We start from the raw sequence: 16,936 nt of genomic DNA, 5'->3' as shown, positions 1-16,936 counted from the left end.
GCCTCCTGAAAGAATCACAGCTCACTCCACTAGGGCTGTGGCTTCCACATGGGCCTTCAAGAACGAGGCTTCTGTTGACCAGATATGTAAGGCAGCGACTTGGTCTTCACTGCACACTTTTGCTTCTTCAGAGGCTATTTTTGGGAGAAAGGTTTTGCAAGCCGTGGTGCCTTCCATTTAGGTGACCTGATTTGCTCCCTCCCTTCATCCGTGTCCTAAAGCTTTGGTATTGGTTCCCACAAGTAAGGATGACGCTGTGGACCGGACACACCTATGTTGGAGAAAACAGAATTTATGCTTACCTGATAAATTACTTTCTCCAACGGTGTGTCCGGTCCACGGCCCGCCCTGGTTTTTTTAATCAGGTCTGATGAATTATTTTCTCTAACTACAGTCACCACGGTATCATATGGTTTCTCCTATGCATATTTCCTCCTGTACGTCGGTCGAATGACTGGGGTAGGCGGAGCCTAGGAGGGATCATATGACCAGCTTTGCTGGGCTCTTTGCCATTTCCTGTTGGGGAAGAGAATATCCCACAAGTAAGGATGACGCCGTGGACCGGACACACCGTTGGAGAAAGTAATTTATCAGGTAAGCATAAATTCTGTTTTTATATAATTTAAGAATGCAGTTACCACTGCATAATTGCCAACTGTTTCTAAAACTAGGCAAATACAGCCAGTTAAAGTCTATATTGCTGATCCATTCTGCACTACACAATGTTTGCTGGGCTGCTTATTGTCTATTGGAAATACTTAATCACTACATTACCTGCACATAGAGGAGCTTCAGTAAGTCAGAGTTAGAGTGAACTGTACTAAGTTATGGAATTTTCCTTTTCTATCAAAATATGGTCAGCCATTTGGGAAGTTACCTTTGATTCTGCCAGTCACTTGAAGAAAGTCGTCTGCATCCATCTTTCCTATATCACCTGAGTGCAGCCATCCTTCCTCATCAAAGGCTTCTTTGGTTTTGTCCTCCATGTTCAAGTATCCCATAAAGACATTCCTGCCCCAGAAGCAGATCTCTCCATTCCCATCTATGTCTTTGTTAAGCAACCTGACTTGGCAGCCAGGCACTGCTTTACCACAGCTATAAAGGTTAGAGGGGGTCAAGTAAATTGGAGAAATGCTTAAACAGCAGAGTATTTCAATCATGTTTCATTGTAATTAGCTTGCTTGTTTGCCTCTAGATGGGTGTGGTCTCTAATCTTTATAAGCAGAACAAATATGATAAAACATCTGGTGAGTTATTTTTACTTATGAAAATGGAGCTACACAAGTTGTGGTTTATATAACAATTTAATTCCACAAGTTACAACTGTTATCATTTTTTTAAGCTTTATAGAGGCCCACTTGTGATGGCATATAATAATAGAATATAAGGTAATGAAGTAATTGTGACACAATATTTATTTGTTACATTAGTGATTCCCAACCCTGTCTTTGAGGACATAATAACAATGGAGACAAGATAAAAACATGTTTGTGTCCCTGGACTTCAATCAATGTACATTTTGCTACAAAATAACAGTTTTAAAGGGAGACTGAGCCCAAAATTTTTCTTTCGTGAATCAGATAGAGCATGCAATTTTAAGCAACTTTCTAATTTACTCCTATTATCAATGTTTATTCGTTCTTTTGCTATCTTTATAGGAAAAAGAAGGCATCTAAGCTTTTTTCTTGGTTCAGAACTCTGGACAGCAGTTTTTGATTGGTGGATGAATTTATCCACCAATCAGCAAGGACAACCTAGATTGTTCACCAAAAATGGGCTGGCATCTAAACTTACATTCTTGCATTTCAAATAAAGAATAAAGAACATTTGATAATAGGAGTAAATTATAAAGTTGCTTAAAATTTCATGCTCTATCTGAATCACAAAAGAAAAAAATTGGGTTCAGTGTCCCTTTATGGGTCTCTCTCTGAGGACCTGGAAGTTGGTTTGTTTGAGTCATTTCAATTGTGCCACTTATTCAAACCCTGAAATGCTGCCTCTTTACGCTCGTGGGTAATTCATCATTCTCAGTTTTAAGAGCTAATCTGTAAACAGTGTCCTGATTACATTGACATTTTAGTGGTTTAGTAGAAGAAACTTTTTAGAGACAATAAGTAGACCAGCAGGCTTTACCACTGAAAGCGATAAGTGTGTGGCCCAGACATGAAGTGGGGTCCTGTTGTTTCACTCATCCCGTATGCTTCATACAATGTGATGTTGAGACCCAGAAAGAACTCCAGAGTTTCTGTGGAAATTGGAGCTGCTCCTGAGAAATATTTGTGGCAGCGAGAAAATCCTAAGGTCTTACGAACCTTGGATAGAACCAGGAAATCCGCAATCGTTGTAAGGAACGGTTTCAGCTCACCACTAAACAAGGTCAGAGATGACATTGCAAATTGTTAAAATCTAAATTATGCTTAATTATTAAATCATAGCTCTAAATATTCTGCATATAAGTACTATTATTATTATACATGTTATTAATTGTATGGTTATGAAAAGATATTCTGCTGCTTTTCTTTGTTGCTTATTACATACTTCCTGGCTGGAGTCCTGTTTCTTTCAAAACTGGCAGACATTGCAAGAGAGAGCATCTTCCTCCGAACTATGCCAGCTTGTGCTGATGCTTCTTTAATCCTCTCCATCATTTTCTCCCAAATTCTAGGGACCCCCATGTGTGATGTAGGTTGTGCCTCTCGTAGTGTATCCACAAGAGTCCCCTGTCACAACAGTGTAGATGCAGTAAGCATTTGTGGGCTAACCAATTATAAATTCAATTCTCTATTTTGCATTATTTTAGTACTTCAGCTGTTGTGATGGATACACAGACCTAGCATTTTATCTTTGTATAATTTCTACTTTGTATATAAATAAGGGAAGACAAACCACATATTTCATGTTTACCATTAGATGACTTATCACACAAGACTCAAAAATTAATTCAACTTTTATGTTATAATCATAATTTGAAAATCCACATATTGAAAACTCTTTAACACTACCCTCTTATTACCACATTTTGGACTAATATAGCTAAAGAAATGGAAAATGCTATCCTGTAAATTACCACTGGTCCCTTGTCTTTCTTTTTCACTCTCATGTACCCATCACCTGTAAGCTCCATTCTATATTATTTCACATATGCCTTAATATTGCTTCCCAACTTAAACCTAGACTATGGTAACAACCAACAAACAACATGGTGGATTCAAGTAACATAATATTTCTTTAGAAAGATATTGTTATATCATACAAAGCTGCATGATTGACAATGACTGCATGACGGTTACTTAGGAAGTGTATATAAAAGCACTTCCCTCCTAGTCCTTGGTATGACCATTACTGATCAGTCCACTAGAGGTATTAACATATATCCCTTATCCGTATGGAGGGAGGACTTTTGGTATTTTCCTATGAAGGGGAATCGGCATCTGCAGGTGTGGCTTACATGATTTGCAGTTTTGGTCTACATGGCTGTTAGAAACTTATGCACAATTGATTTATTCTATATTTACTATATTGTATTAGGTTATGTATGTAATATCTCATAATATTGTTTTGTACAATATACTGTCTATTATTGGTATATGTTAAAATCCTCTTTAAAAATAAAATACAAAATAAAGATAACTCCCCCTCTCATTTTTGTATATTGGAATTGACAAGAAACAAATTGTCAGAGTTGTTGTTATGCAATTTAAACTGAGAAATAAATGTTATTTTAAGCTTATTTACAAACCTTTAAGGCATCTGGATTTGCAAAATAAACATGTTCTCCCCATTTAATTCCAGTCCACAGGTCATATATCTGTGCAGCAATATGACTCAGAGGGAGATAACTGACTATAATTTCCTGCTGGATCTCTGGAGGTATCATTTCACCAGCTTCACTGGCTTGGCCAGCTGTCCAGGTGATCTGAAGATAAGAAAGTTGGAGTAAAAAGGAGCTAATGTTGTGCAGCTCCTGGGTGGAGGACATACCAAAAATATATTACTTTTCCGTACATTGTCATGACTTAACATTACTCCTTTAGGGTTCCCAGTTGTACCAGAGGTGTAGATAAGGACACAACATTGGTTAGGTTTCTGCAAGTTTATGACGTCATCAAGATATGCATCAGGAATATCCTTCCCCAATTCCATGAACTCTTCCCACTAGCAAAGTACATAAAAATAGAATGCAATTGTAAATGTAATTATAAAATTAAAATTATTATTGTTAGACCTCCATTGCCAGGCAATAGGCATTAATATACCTCTGCTCACTCCACGTTTTAGATTACTGCAAATGCCTACTCTTATTCCTAACCTTATCAAATCTAAATAAATCACATTTGTATTATATTATCAAGCCTAAACCTATATTATTAGCATGTAAAGCATCTTTGATCAATAATATGGTAAATATGTTTTGTAGTCAAATGGAATCTTACTAGGAAGCTCTGATATTATTTTATGGATTGTTGGACTTTATACGTGTTATAGGATTTTTTTTTTACAGCAAGAGTATTTAAATTTTATTTAGTCCTGATGAAACAGCCCACTGTAAACTGAAAAACTTGGGTTTTTTAAAAATTGTTTTCATAAAAGTTTTTACTCTTCACATCTTACTGAGCCATTTTGCATCATTTGCGCATCACTTAAGTTGATAAAAAGTATCCTGTTTGCCTGTGTTTATTAGTCTGTTGGATGACTGGGAGGTTCCATCCTGCATTACTAGCAATTGAAGGTGCATCTCCTTTGTGAGTACCCATATCACTTTGATACTATCATCGCTTTCACAGACTGTACTAGGCCATTTTTGCACCCTTGTTTTTCTATCTATTTTAGAAATCTTGTGTGCAGTATTATTTGAGCCATCTGATACCTATAGGACATTACATCCCTTTTAAGGGCCAAATTCTAAAAAGGTCCTTGGACTGGTAAGATTTTATAAGAATGCTCGCCAGTCCTATTTCCCTGGTGGAACTATATAAAGCCACTTTTTAAACTAAAAACAGGGTGTTTCACTAAGGGGCATATACTGCATTTCTGTATGGGAAGGAGATTAATACATTACAAAAGTGAACACCATTCACACAAAAATATGCAGGCAAAAATTGTACTGTTAAGGTGCAACAAAAATTGTAATGAAATTGATCAACAAAAATCTTATTTTATCAGAAACGTAAAATTTGAAGGCAAATTACACAGGAATACATTTTTATACCTATGCACAGCGAAAATTGTAATTTAAGTGTGCCGCATGTCCAAAAAACAAAACAACCCCCCCCCACTCCCAATAAATTTGTATTAAAAAGTATAATTGTTGTTTTTTCATAAAATGGGCTGAACATGGGCGTTCCATGGCCGTATGTATAACTTTCTCTCAAATCCCAGTGTTATTCTATAAACATTTTTTGCATTACGGTTCTCACTGTTTATCTTGCCAGTTAAAAAGTGGCAAATTTTCACTAAAATACCCAGAACATTAATTATTCTGAAAGGAAAACCTATGCATGCGAAAATTACAGCAAATGTAAGGTACAGTGCACTGAAAACAGCGTACGTTGAAAAAAATGTGCACTAGGTGCATTTTTAAAGATGTTTTGGAGTTTTATAATATTTACTAAAATAAACGATATGACCAAAAGTATGTGGAAACCCCTACTAATTATTCAGTTCAGTTGTTTTAGCCACACCCATTGCTAACAGATAAAACCCAGCACATAGCCTTGAAACCTACATAGACAAATATTGGCAGTACAATAGGTCATACTGAAGAGCTCAGCAACTTTAAATGTGGCACTGTTGTCGGATGCCACCTTTCCCAGTTTCTGAAATTCTGTCCTTCTATATCTGTCCCGATCAACTGTAAGTACTATTATTGTGAAATGGAATTGGCTACGAGCAACAACAACTCAGCCACAAAGTGGTAGACCATGCAAACTCACAAATCTGGTAATATAGCACAGTACCTCCTGTGTAGTGCACGCTGTAACAATGATGCTGCCAAACCTTTAATGACATCTCATGACCAGCAGCACTTGGAAAAGTAAAAAGACCTTTGTCATGAGATGCAGGACATATGCAGGACACAGCAATGATGGTACAACTCTATTTTATTACAGAGCATAGCAATACACATCCAGACAGGTTGATTGTACTAAACTAACTGCGACACAGACACCGGACCCAAGCCCCGCCCACATGCTAGTGACATCACATCCTGCTATCATCACATCTTCCCCTTTTTCAAAGGCAAAGCATACATTCGCATATATTAAATAACAAGGTACACCAACAGGGTATACAACAACATTTTGTTTTAGAACATTATAAAAACAGATAGATTAGAAAACATGAACAAATAAATTACATCCTGACTTGGACATCGGGGTAGACTACCCTAGTCCACAGTGACCATGGGATTATTCTGACCATACTTCCGGTCACTGTTCTAGCTAAAGTCAGTCCCTGTATCGGGCCGGAAGCCTCACCACTCTTCCGCTTGATGTAACTTTGCATGAACTGTCCTCTGATACAGAAGATGGTGAACAAGAGTCTGCTGGAGGCAAAGATATATCCCCGCTATGATCTTGCTGAGGGGAAGGCACCTCTCTTAGAACAGGAGATCCCACCGGCGGTGGTACTGAGGTATCCGGTTCCAGACTCTCAGGTACAGGCTGAAGATGTCTTCGGTTACGGCGTGTAACCGTCCCTCCCTCTGTAAGGACTGTGTAAGACCTTGGTTCTGGAGAGCGGCCCACTACCGTAGCAGGCGTCTTCCATTTCTTCTCATCATCCAGTTTAATTCTGACACTTTGGCCCGCTTTCAGTTCCTGTAAAGGCCTGACAGAATGTCTCCTGTCGTAGAAGAAACGATAACCCTTTTTGGCCTCTTCATCCCTCCTAAGGACTTCGTCCCGAGGAACAGGGCCAGGCGGCTTGAAGACACCCACTGAGGGTAAAGTGGTGCGAATCTGGCGTCCTAGCATCAGCTGTGCCGGGCTAAACCCGGTGGCTTGAATGGGCGTCGCCCTGTATGACAAGATGGCTAGGTACGGTTCAGATTGCTTTAGAATGAATTTTGTTGTTTGAACTGCCCTTTCAGCCATTCCGTTGGCCTGCGGATAATGTGGACTTGACGTGGAATGTACAAAATCATATTCCCTGCTGAAAGCACTGAACTCTGTAGAAGCGAACTGCATGCCATTATCACTCACCAGCTCCATTGGAATGCCCCAGCGGGCGAACAAGCTCTTCAGGCGAATGATAACGGCCTGACTTGTGATATCATTCAGGGGTGCTATTTCCAAATACCTGGAATAGTAGTCGATAACAACAAGAAACTTTTTCCCGTGCAGTTCGCACAAATCAGCAGCTATTTTCTGCCACGGCCCCGCAGGCAGCGGAGTAGACATTAAGGGCTCCCTTCTCTGAGTAGGCCGGCGTTCCCGGCAAAAGGCACATTTAGACACGTGATTTGCAATGTCGGAGCTGATCCCAGGCCACCACACAGCTGTAGCTGCTCTTTCTCTGCACTTTGTAATGCCTAAGTGGCCATCGTGAATCCTGTTTAACATCTCCTTCCTCATGCTGACGGGAATTACAATACGGTCTTGGAACAGCACCAACCCCTCCAGCTCCGTGAGCTGCGACCTCTCTGGCTGGTAAGCATTTAAAGACATCCAGGCTGCCCGGCTCTCGGGCCAGCCATCTCTTATGTACCTTATAACTTCTTGCAGATCTGTGTCCAAATATGTCTCTTTCTTTATCTCTTCCAGTTTCCTTGAAGAAATGGACTTAGAGGCCAGAACTGAATCAACATACACTTTTACATCCGACTCTGTGGAGGATTCTTCAGCAGCAGCCAGCGGGAGCCTGGACAGTGTATCTGCCACAACCAGCTGCTTCCCCGGCACATGCACTGCCTGAACATTGAACCTGAGTAGTCTCATTAAAAGTCTCTGGCATCTCAAGGGTGTTTTGTCGATCTCATAAGAATTGATAAGAGGGACTAGCGGTTTGTGGTCAGTTTCCAGACTAAATTTCTCCAAACCCACTAGATAACGCTGAAAGCGCTCACAGGCCCAAACTGCAGCCAGGCACTCTTTCTCAATTTGAGCGTATTTTGACTCCGCAGCCGTCAGTGTGCGGGAACAGTAGGCGATGGGCTGTAGTTTGTTGTCATTCAGCTGCAGGAGTGCAGCCCCCAACCCATAACTGCTTGCATCAGCACTAACCACAGTCTTTTTTGAAGGGTCGTAGAACCCCAGCACTGGGGCAGACCCCAGCAGGGACTTAGCATGCAGGAACGCTTTTTCTTGTGAGGGTCCCCAGACCCAGGCAACATCTTTCTTAAGCAACTCTGTGATAGGGTGCAAAACTGTAGATAAATCTGGAAGAAACTTGCCCACGTAATTTACAAGGCCCAATATCTGTCTCAGCTCATGTACATCAGAAGGGCTTTTCATCTGTTCGATAGCCCGAATTTTCTCGGGGTCCGGCTTGATGCCATCCCCGTTGATGATATGCCCAAAGTAGCATAATTCAGTTTTCCTAAAATGACATTTTTCTTTATTCAGCTTCAGCCCAGACTCTTTGATAGCCTGCAGCACACAACTCAAACGCTGATCATGCTCCTCCACTGTAGACCCATACACTAGAATGTCGTCCATGACGACTGCTGTGCCCACGTGGCCACTCAGGAGAGAACTCATTTCCCTCTGAAAGATCTCAGGAGCGGAGGATATCCCAAAGGGAAGTCTGCAGAAACAGAACCGACCTACCGGAGTGATAAAGGTAGTCAGTTTGCGGCACTTTGGATCCAGGGGGATCTGCCAAAAGCCGCTAGAAGCGTCTAATGTGGAAAAGAACTTCGCCCCAGCCAACTTCGGGGCTATATCTTCCAGTGTCGGCAGCACAAATCTCTCCCTCTTCACTGCCTCATTCAACCTTTTCAGGTCCACACAGATGCGCACCTTTCCGTTTTTCTTTGCAACTGGAACAATGGGGGCACACCAATCAGTTGCCTCAACAACCTCTTCAATAACCCCCATAGACTTCATGCGCATGAGCTCTTTCTCCACTTGAGGCATGAGCGGGAACGGAATTCTACGAGGAGTAGAAATACTGTACGGGACTGCGTCACTTTTAAGTGCTATACGGACAGGTTTGCAGCTCAGTAGGCCCAACTCGCCAAACATATCTTCAGAGATCTCATTCACTCTGGCCACGAGGCCCAAGTCACAGGCTGCTTTTCTGCTCAATAAACTGTTAACACACTGACCTCGGATCACATGCACCCACATGGTGAACTTTTTTTGTTTGTACTCACAGCTTGCAAGAAATTTCCCCACACAATCAATGCGGCCACCAGGACTATGAACATTTGTAGTAACCTTCGCCAGCTGGGGCTGTCGAGGCAGTTTCATAAATTCAGCAAAAGACATTACAGTGATATCAGCTCCTGTGTCAATCTTAAAATCAACATTGGCTCCCATTACAGTAAAAGTAACTTTCCAATCTTCCTCTGAGCTTGTCCGTTCCACAACAGACCCCACAAAAGACACTTCCTGACCCTCCTGGTCACTGTCCACCTGCATCTCCTTAATGTATTCAGTTTTACACACCACTTCAAAATGGCCTATTCTGTTACATTTTCTGCATCTTTTATCTCTGGCCGGGCATATAGCACTCTGATCATGAGCCCGGTAGCACCGTGTGCATCGGCCATGTTGCGCCCATCCACTTCTAGGCCTTTCCAGTACTTTAGATCTACCGCTCACACTGTGCCTTTCACTAGTAATTTTCCTAGACTGTTGCACTTCATCCACAATACTCTCAGACCTCAGATCAGCACTTTGCTTTTTCACCAGTTCACTCTGGCGGGCCATCCTAATAGCCCCGTCTAACGTTAAATCAGGCTCTAACTGCAGCTTCAGGGAGACTTCAGCATCTGCAATTCCAATAACTATTCTGTCTCTGATTTGCTCTTCTTTAGCAACACCAAACTCACAGAATTCAGCTAATTCATACAGGCTGCGCACAAATGACTCCACAGATTCTCCCACACGCTGATTACGTTTGTGAAAACAAGCTCTCTCATGAATCACATTTCTTTTGGGCACAAAGTGGGCACTGAGTTTATCCATAACTATATCAAAGTTAACTTCGTCCCCTTCTTGGAAAGTAAAAGCATTGAACACTGGCTCTACATCTTTCCCCATAGAATATAAAAGAGAATTAACTTGTACTTCACCACTCTCCTTGTTCAGTTTGGATGCAATCCTGAAGCGCTGAAACCGCTGACGCCATGTGGGCCAAGCTGCAGGCTGAGAAAAGTCAAAAGGCTCAGGTGGGGTAAACTTTGACATCGTCATCATCAGAAACAGAAGCGTAGTCCAGAACTTCTGACACCATGTCATGAGATGCAGGACATATGCAGGACACAGCAATGATGGTACAACTCTATTTTATTACAGAGCATAGCAATACACATCCAGACAGGTTGATTGTACTAAACTAACTGCGACACAGACACCGGACCCAAGCCCCGCCCACATGCTAGTGACATCACATCCTGCTATCATCACAACCTTAATTTTCAAAAGCATCAGGGTCTTATACAGAGCGATGTTTCAAGGAACCTAGGTCTATCATGATTAAGGGCTAAGTGCCCAAAACTTTGCTCTGTATATGACCCTGATGCTTTGAAAATAAAGGCCTTTTAACTTTATGAGTGCTGCTGATGGTGAGATGCGATTGAAGACCATGCAAACTCACAGAGCAGGGCCACTGAGTGCTGAAGCACATAGAGCATAAAAATTGCAGTGGTGTAAAGCATGCCGCTACTGGACTTTGAGGCAGTGGATAGCAAAATCTGGATGTAGAAGACACCAGGGGTACACTACCTACCAGAATTCATAGTTCCTTCTGTAAAATTTGGTAGACGAGGGATAATGGTCTTGAGCTGTTTTCAAGGGTTTGGGCTAGGTCCTTTAGTTCCAGTAAAGGGTAATTTTAATGCTACAGGATACAAAGATATTTTAGACAACTGAGTACCACCAACTTTGTGGCAACAGTTTGGGTAAGGCCCTTTGCCTTACACAAAGGCAAAGGGCCTCTGTGTCCCTGTGCAAGGTCCAGGAAGACATGGTTTGACAAGTTTAGTATGGAGGAACTCAAGTGGCCGGCACAGAACCCTGACCGCCAGCCAAACCTTCTGTCCAACATCATTACCTCACAAACGCCTTTTTGGCTAAATGGGAACAATTTGCTGTAGACACACTCCAAACTCTTGTGGAAAGCCTGCCCAGAAGAGTGGTGGCTGTTATAGCTGCAAATGGGGGGGAGGGGGGGGGGGAATTCCATATTAATGGCCATGGTTTTGGAATGTCTAACAAGCTCATATAGGTGTGATAGTCAGGTGTCAACATACTTTGGCCCTATATTTTATATTCTCTGCAACCTCTCTATTATTTCTCTGCTGTTTGTACTCACTTTACTCCTGAAGTAAGACTCCAATTACTTTAATTTATAAGTGAATGTATTTTGATTAAAATGCTCTTAACCAAAGTATTATCTTCACTAAGAAAAAGCGTGAATGTAAAATATATGTTAGTGGTGTTTTGCACTTGGAGTTTCATCTCCTTTTTATGTTTGTGTGTGTCTGAACTATAATTAAGTGGGGAAGTTATGGATGGGGAAATCTAGATAATGTTAAACATAATATAGCTCAGGGATTGTAGGAGTTTAGCCCATAGTTGAGTTTGCTATAGTTTATTCCCATCCACTTAATACTGTATAATCATCTTCAGGCACCCTGCACATAGGAATATTAGTCACAGAAAGGTACTGAGTTAATATTTTTAGAAACTTGTCACAATTTGTTGTAATTTTTGTTTAAGCAATTAAATATTTCTACATCTGATGGAGATTACTAAAATAGGGCTAGATTATAAGGGGAGCACTAATTTAACGTGCACACATTAAATAACCAGCCATTACGTGTGGCTGGCTAATGCTACCACGAGCTTGCGGTAGCACTTTGCGTTAGACTTTGTTAACCAGAGGTCAGAACTCTGGTAAATGAAAAAATGTCCCCCAAAATAAAGTGTAGTGTTCCATTTAAAAATAAAAAATAAAAAAGCATATATATTTTTTTTTATTAAATAACTGCATGAAGCTGTTATAAGGGGTTAAAGTGAGGGGATGTGGGGTGTTGGAAAAAAAAGGCACTAAAAAATGTGCCTTTACATTGCAGTCTTGCTTACATGCAATGCAAACACAATCACGTTCCCATTGCGCTTAACTTCTAATACCAGCTCACAATTTCACGCTTCATTCGTAATCTGGCCCATAGTAGGTAAATCTCTAAAACTATTCTTTTTTTTTTTTGTTCCTTAAGAGAGTAATAGGATCATTAATTAACTCTCACCTAGATTACAAGTTTTGCGTTACGGCTTTTAACGCTGAAAAATTTGTAATTACGCTGGAATGGCCAGGAACACATATTACGAGTCGTGTCGGTATAGCTATACCGCAAGCATATTAGCCTGTAACGCAAAATCAATTCTGCACTTAAAAAAAATGACGTTTGAGTGTGGGATTTTCATAGCTCTGGTATTACAGGTTGTGCGGTCCGGTTAAAATGCTTGCGTTACAGCTTATGCCGACATGATCCATACCGCCATCTGAGACCAGTAGTTATGGATTTTGCGAAACAAAAATGTTTCACAAAACTCATAACTAAAATGTTACAAAGTACACTAACACCCATAAACTACCTATTAACCCCTAAACCGCCACCCTCCCACATCGCAAACACTATTTAAAATGTTTTAACCCCTAATCTGCCACCCACCCACATTGCAACTATTAAATAAATTTATTAAACCCTAATATGCCGGCCACCTACATTGCCAACACTATTTAAATATATTAACCCCTAAACCACCACTTCCTGACATCGCCACCACTACTGGAGGTTTATGGGTTAATAGGTTTACTTAGTGGCGGTGATGTGGGAGGCTGGAGGTTTAGGGGTTAATAATTTTATTTAGTGGCGGCGATGTCGGGGAGCGGCGGTTTATGGGTTAATAACTTTTATTTAGTGTCAGCGATGTCGGGGAGCTACGGATTAGGGGTTAATAACTTTTATTAGTGTCGACAATGTCGGGAGCGGTGGAATAGGGGTGTTTAGACTAAGGGTTTATGTCAGGGTGTTAAGTTTAAATGTAACTTTCTTTTCCCCAAAGACATCAATGGGGTTGCGTTACGGCGATTTGCCATACCGCACTTGAGGTGTTTAGTTTTTTGTCTAACACTTTCTTCCCATTGATGTCTATGGGGGAAAGCGTGCACAAGCACGTCAAATCAACCCTCGGCTTTTGTGCGGTATGGAACTTAACGCACCATAACGCACAGCACAAGGATGCTTTTCAGTAACTCGTAATGGCAGCGCTATGGAGAGTGAAATAACGCAATTTTTGGGGGGCTGGAGGGGGGGAGAGGGAGGAGTGGACATACTATCTTAAAATATAATTTCTTTTTATTTATTTTTTTGTGTTTGTTCTGTTCGTTCTGTTTGTTTTTGTCTTGCTCTGTTTTGTATTATTTTGCTTTGCTTAGTTTTGTTTTACTTTGTCATAGACGGTGGATAAGTCTTCCTGAGGTTGTATATAACAGATAGAGTAGCAGAGGTGTTCTTAAAGCGAGGCTTCTAAACTTGGATTTATTGCGATAAACTGTGTTTTGTTTGGTGAATACAACCATAATAAAGGAGGGAAAGAGGAGAGAGGAGCTGGGGTTCTTCTCTCTCTCTTCTTTCTCTTTTTTCCCTATTGTATATTATTTCTTGTTTTTTATTTTAAAGAAAAAATCTCAACAATGTGGGTAAAAAAGGAGGAAGGGGAAAGAATAGGAAGAAAGGGAAGCAATTTTTGTTGCTTCCCAAACAATGATCCTGATAGAGCAGTTTGTGGGTTTGTGATTTTTCTTACTGTGCAAATATAGCGTGTTATACTGTCTAAGTTGTTAACTCTTCTTTTCTTTTTTTTTTTGGATGATCACTCTTGTCTTTGAAATGTAATATTAACTTTCCCCCTGCGTGGGGATCAACAGCAACATTATTTACGAGTGTAACCACATGTTGAATATAAATAAAGAATTAAAAAATAATAAAAAAAAATATTTGTATAATTGCTAATTAGGGCTATGACCCATCGTGACTATATTAATAATTATACTTGTGAAATGTTACTATCTAATTTCCTATGATGTGATTTTAACTTACGCTAGCAGTGTACAGCTTGGCTCAATGCCAAATAAGCAATTTTACATTTTTAAATATTAACTGTATTCTATATTGTTTCCTTTTCTTTCTTTCTTGATAAAAGATATAGGGCAAGATTACATATGCGACATCGCCCACAAAAGCCGGCGACGCAGTTTTTTACAAAGTTTTGCTATCACATATAAATACAGCGTGTATATTTCATCCGTCGCCTGCAATTTTTACTCCCATAAGCTAACATAGAACCGCGTCGCAAATTGGTATCACATATTCAGCGCAAGGACTTACGTGACAAAAATGGAGACATTTTACTCTATTTTCACCTCGCCACACATAGGCAGACACAGCAAGCCTTGCGCCTGAAAATATTAACTAACACCTAACGCATGCGCAATATCTACCTGTCAACCGCCAACCCCCACTGCAATAACTAATAAAACTATTAACCCCTAATCCGCCATTAACCCACATCGCAATAAACCTAATAAATGTAGTAACCCCTAATCTGCCATTCACCCACATCGCAATAAACCTAATAAATGTATTAACCCCTAATCCTCCATTCACCCTCATCACAATTAACCTAATTAAACTATTAACCCCTAATCCGCCATTCACCCACATTGCAATAAACCTAATCAATCTATTAACCCCTAAACCGCCAAATCCCCACATCGAAATAAACCTAATTTAATTACTAAGGCCTCTAACCTAACACCCCCTAAATGAACCCAAAATTACATAAAATAATACAATGCTAAATTACTATTAAAATAAAAAATCCTAACAGTACTTAAAAAAAAAACTAAGATTAAATTCAAATAATCTAAAATTGTAAAAAATAAAAAAGTCTAACTTTACAGAAAAATAATAAACCAAATTATCAAAAATAAAAAAATTAAACCTAATCCCTATGAAAATAAAAAAACAAAGTAAAAACACCCCCTAATCTAATACTAAACTACCAATAGCCCTTAAAGGGGCTTTTTGTAGGGCATTGCCCTAAGTTAAAGGGACAGTCAACACCAAAATATTTGTTGTTTTAAAAAAATAGATAATCCCTTAGTTACCCATTCCTCAGTTTTGCAAAACCAATACAGTTATAATAATACACGTTTTACCTCTGTGATTACCTTGTATCTAAGCCTCTGCAAACTGCCCCCTTATTTCAGTTCTTTTGACAGACTTGCATTTTAACCAATCAGTGTTCACTCCTCTGTAAATTCACGTGCATGAGCTTAATGTTATCTATATGAAACACATGAACTAACACCCTCTAGTGGTTAAAAACTGTCAAAATGCATTTAGATGAGAGGCGGCCTTCAAAGTCTAAGAAATTAGCATATGAACCTCCTAGGTTTAGCTTTCAATTAAGAATTCGAAGACTACTAAGTTCTACCTCTAACAGTAAAAACCCCCACGCACCAAACCACCCAAAATAAAAAACCTAAACCTAAAAAATCCTAAACTACCCATTGCCACTAAAGGGGCATTTCCCATTAAATCCCTAATCTAAAAATAATAAAATCCTAACTCTAAGCCCCAAATAGGTACTCACCGTTCCTGAAGTCCGGCGGAGAAGGTCCTCTTCCAGGCGGCTTTTAAGTCTTCTTGGAAATGGCGACATCTTCCATCTTCATCCAGAACCAAGCTGGCGCGGAGCGGAGATGACCGCAGAACTGAAGTACGGCCACCGCGGAGCCATGGAACATGGAGGATCCTCTTTGAGTGTGGGATTTTCATAGCTCTGGTATTACAGGTTGTAAGGTCCGGTTAAAATGCTTGCGTTACAGCTTATGCCGACATGATCCATACCGCCATCTGAGACCAGTAGTTATGGATTTTGCAAAACAAAAATGTTTCACAAAACTCATAACTAAAATGTTACAAAGTACACTAACCCCCATAAACTACCTATTAACCCCTAAAACGCCACCCTCCCACATCGCAAACACTATTTAAAATGTTTTAACCCCTAATCTGCCACCCACCCACATTGCAACTATTAAATACATTTATTAACCCCTAATCTGCCGGCCACCTACATTGCCAACACTATTTAAATATATTAACCCCTAAACCACCACTTCTTGACATCGCCACCACTACTGGAGGTTTATGGGTTAATAGGTTTACTTAGTGGCGGCGATGTGGGAGGCTGGAGGTTTAGGGGTTAATAATTTTATTTAGTGGCGGCGATGTCGGGGAGCGGCGGTTTATGAGTTAATAACTTTTATTTAGTGTCAGCGATGTCGGGGAGCTACGGATTAGGGGTTAATAACTTTTATTAGTGTCGGCAATGTCGGGAGCAGTGGAATAGGGGTGTTTAGACTAAGGGATTATGTCAGGGTGTTAAGTTTAAATGTAACTTTCTTTTCCCCATAGACATCAATGGGGTTGCGTTATGGCGATTTGCCATACCGCACTTGAGGTGTTTAGTTTTTTGTCTAACACTTTCTTCCCATTGATGTCTATGGGGGAAAGCGTGCACAAGCACGTCAAATCAACCCTCGGCTTTTGTGCGGTATGGAACTTAACGCACCATAACGCACAGCACAAGGATGCTTTTCAGTAACTCGTAATGGCAGCGCTATGGAGAGTGAAATAACGCAATTTTTGGGGGGCTGGAGGGGGGGAGAGGGAGGAGTGGACATACTA

General features: G+C 40.4%; 1 protein-coding gene across 1 annotated transcript in view; it reads right to left on the bottom strand.

Moving 5' to 3' along the window:
- Positions 1-16,936, bottom strand: part of ACSBG1 (acyl-CoA synthetase bubblegum family member 1) — a 41,366-nt gene that overhangs the window by 14,660 nt on the left and 9,770 nt on the right. Inside the window, exons 2-6 of the mRNA XM_053719871.1 lie at positions 4,006-4,155; positions 3,740-3,916; positions 2,539-2,720; positions 2,134-2,367; positions 878-1,095 (exon numbers count right to left, since the gene is read on the bottom strand). Coding sequence (XP_053575846.1) covers positions 878-1,095; positions 2,134-2,367; positions 2,539-2,720; positions 3,740-3,916; positions 4,006-4,155 — 961 coding nt within the window. The remainder of the gene's footprint in view (positions 1-877; positions 1,096-2,133; positions 2,368-2,538; positions 2,721-3,739; positions 3,917-4,005; positions 4,156-16,936) is intronic.

This window comes from Bombina bombina, chromosome 6 (genome assembly GCF_027579735.1).
Source record: "Bombina bombina isolate aBomBom1 chromosome 6, aBomBom1.pri, whole genome shotgun sequence".
In the NCBI taxonomy this organism is placed as follows: domain Eukaryota; kingdom Metazoa; phylum Chordata; class Amphibia; order Anura; family Bombinatoridae; genus Bombina; species Bombina bombina.
The sequence above is the reverse complement of the archived record's forward strand: the minus strand, read 5'-3'. Positions and strand labels throughout refer to the sequence as shown.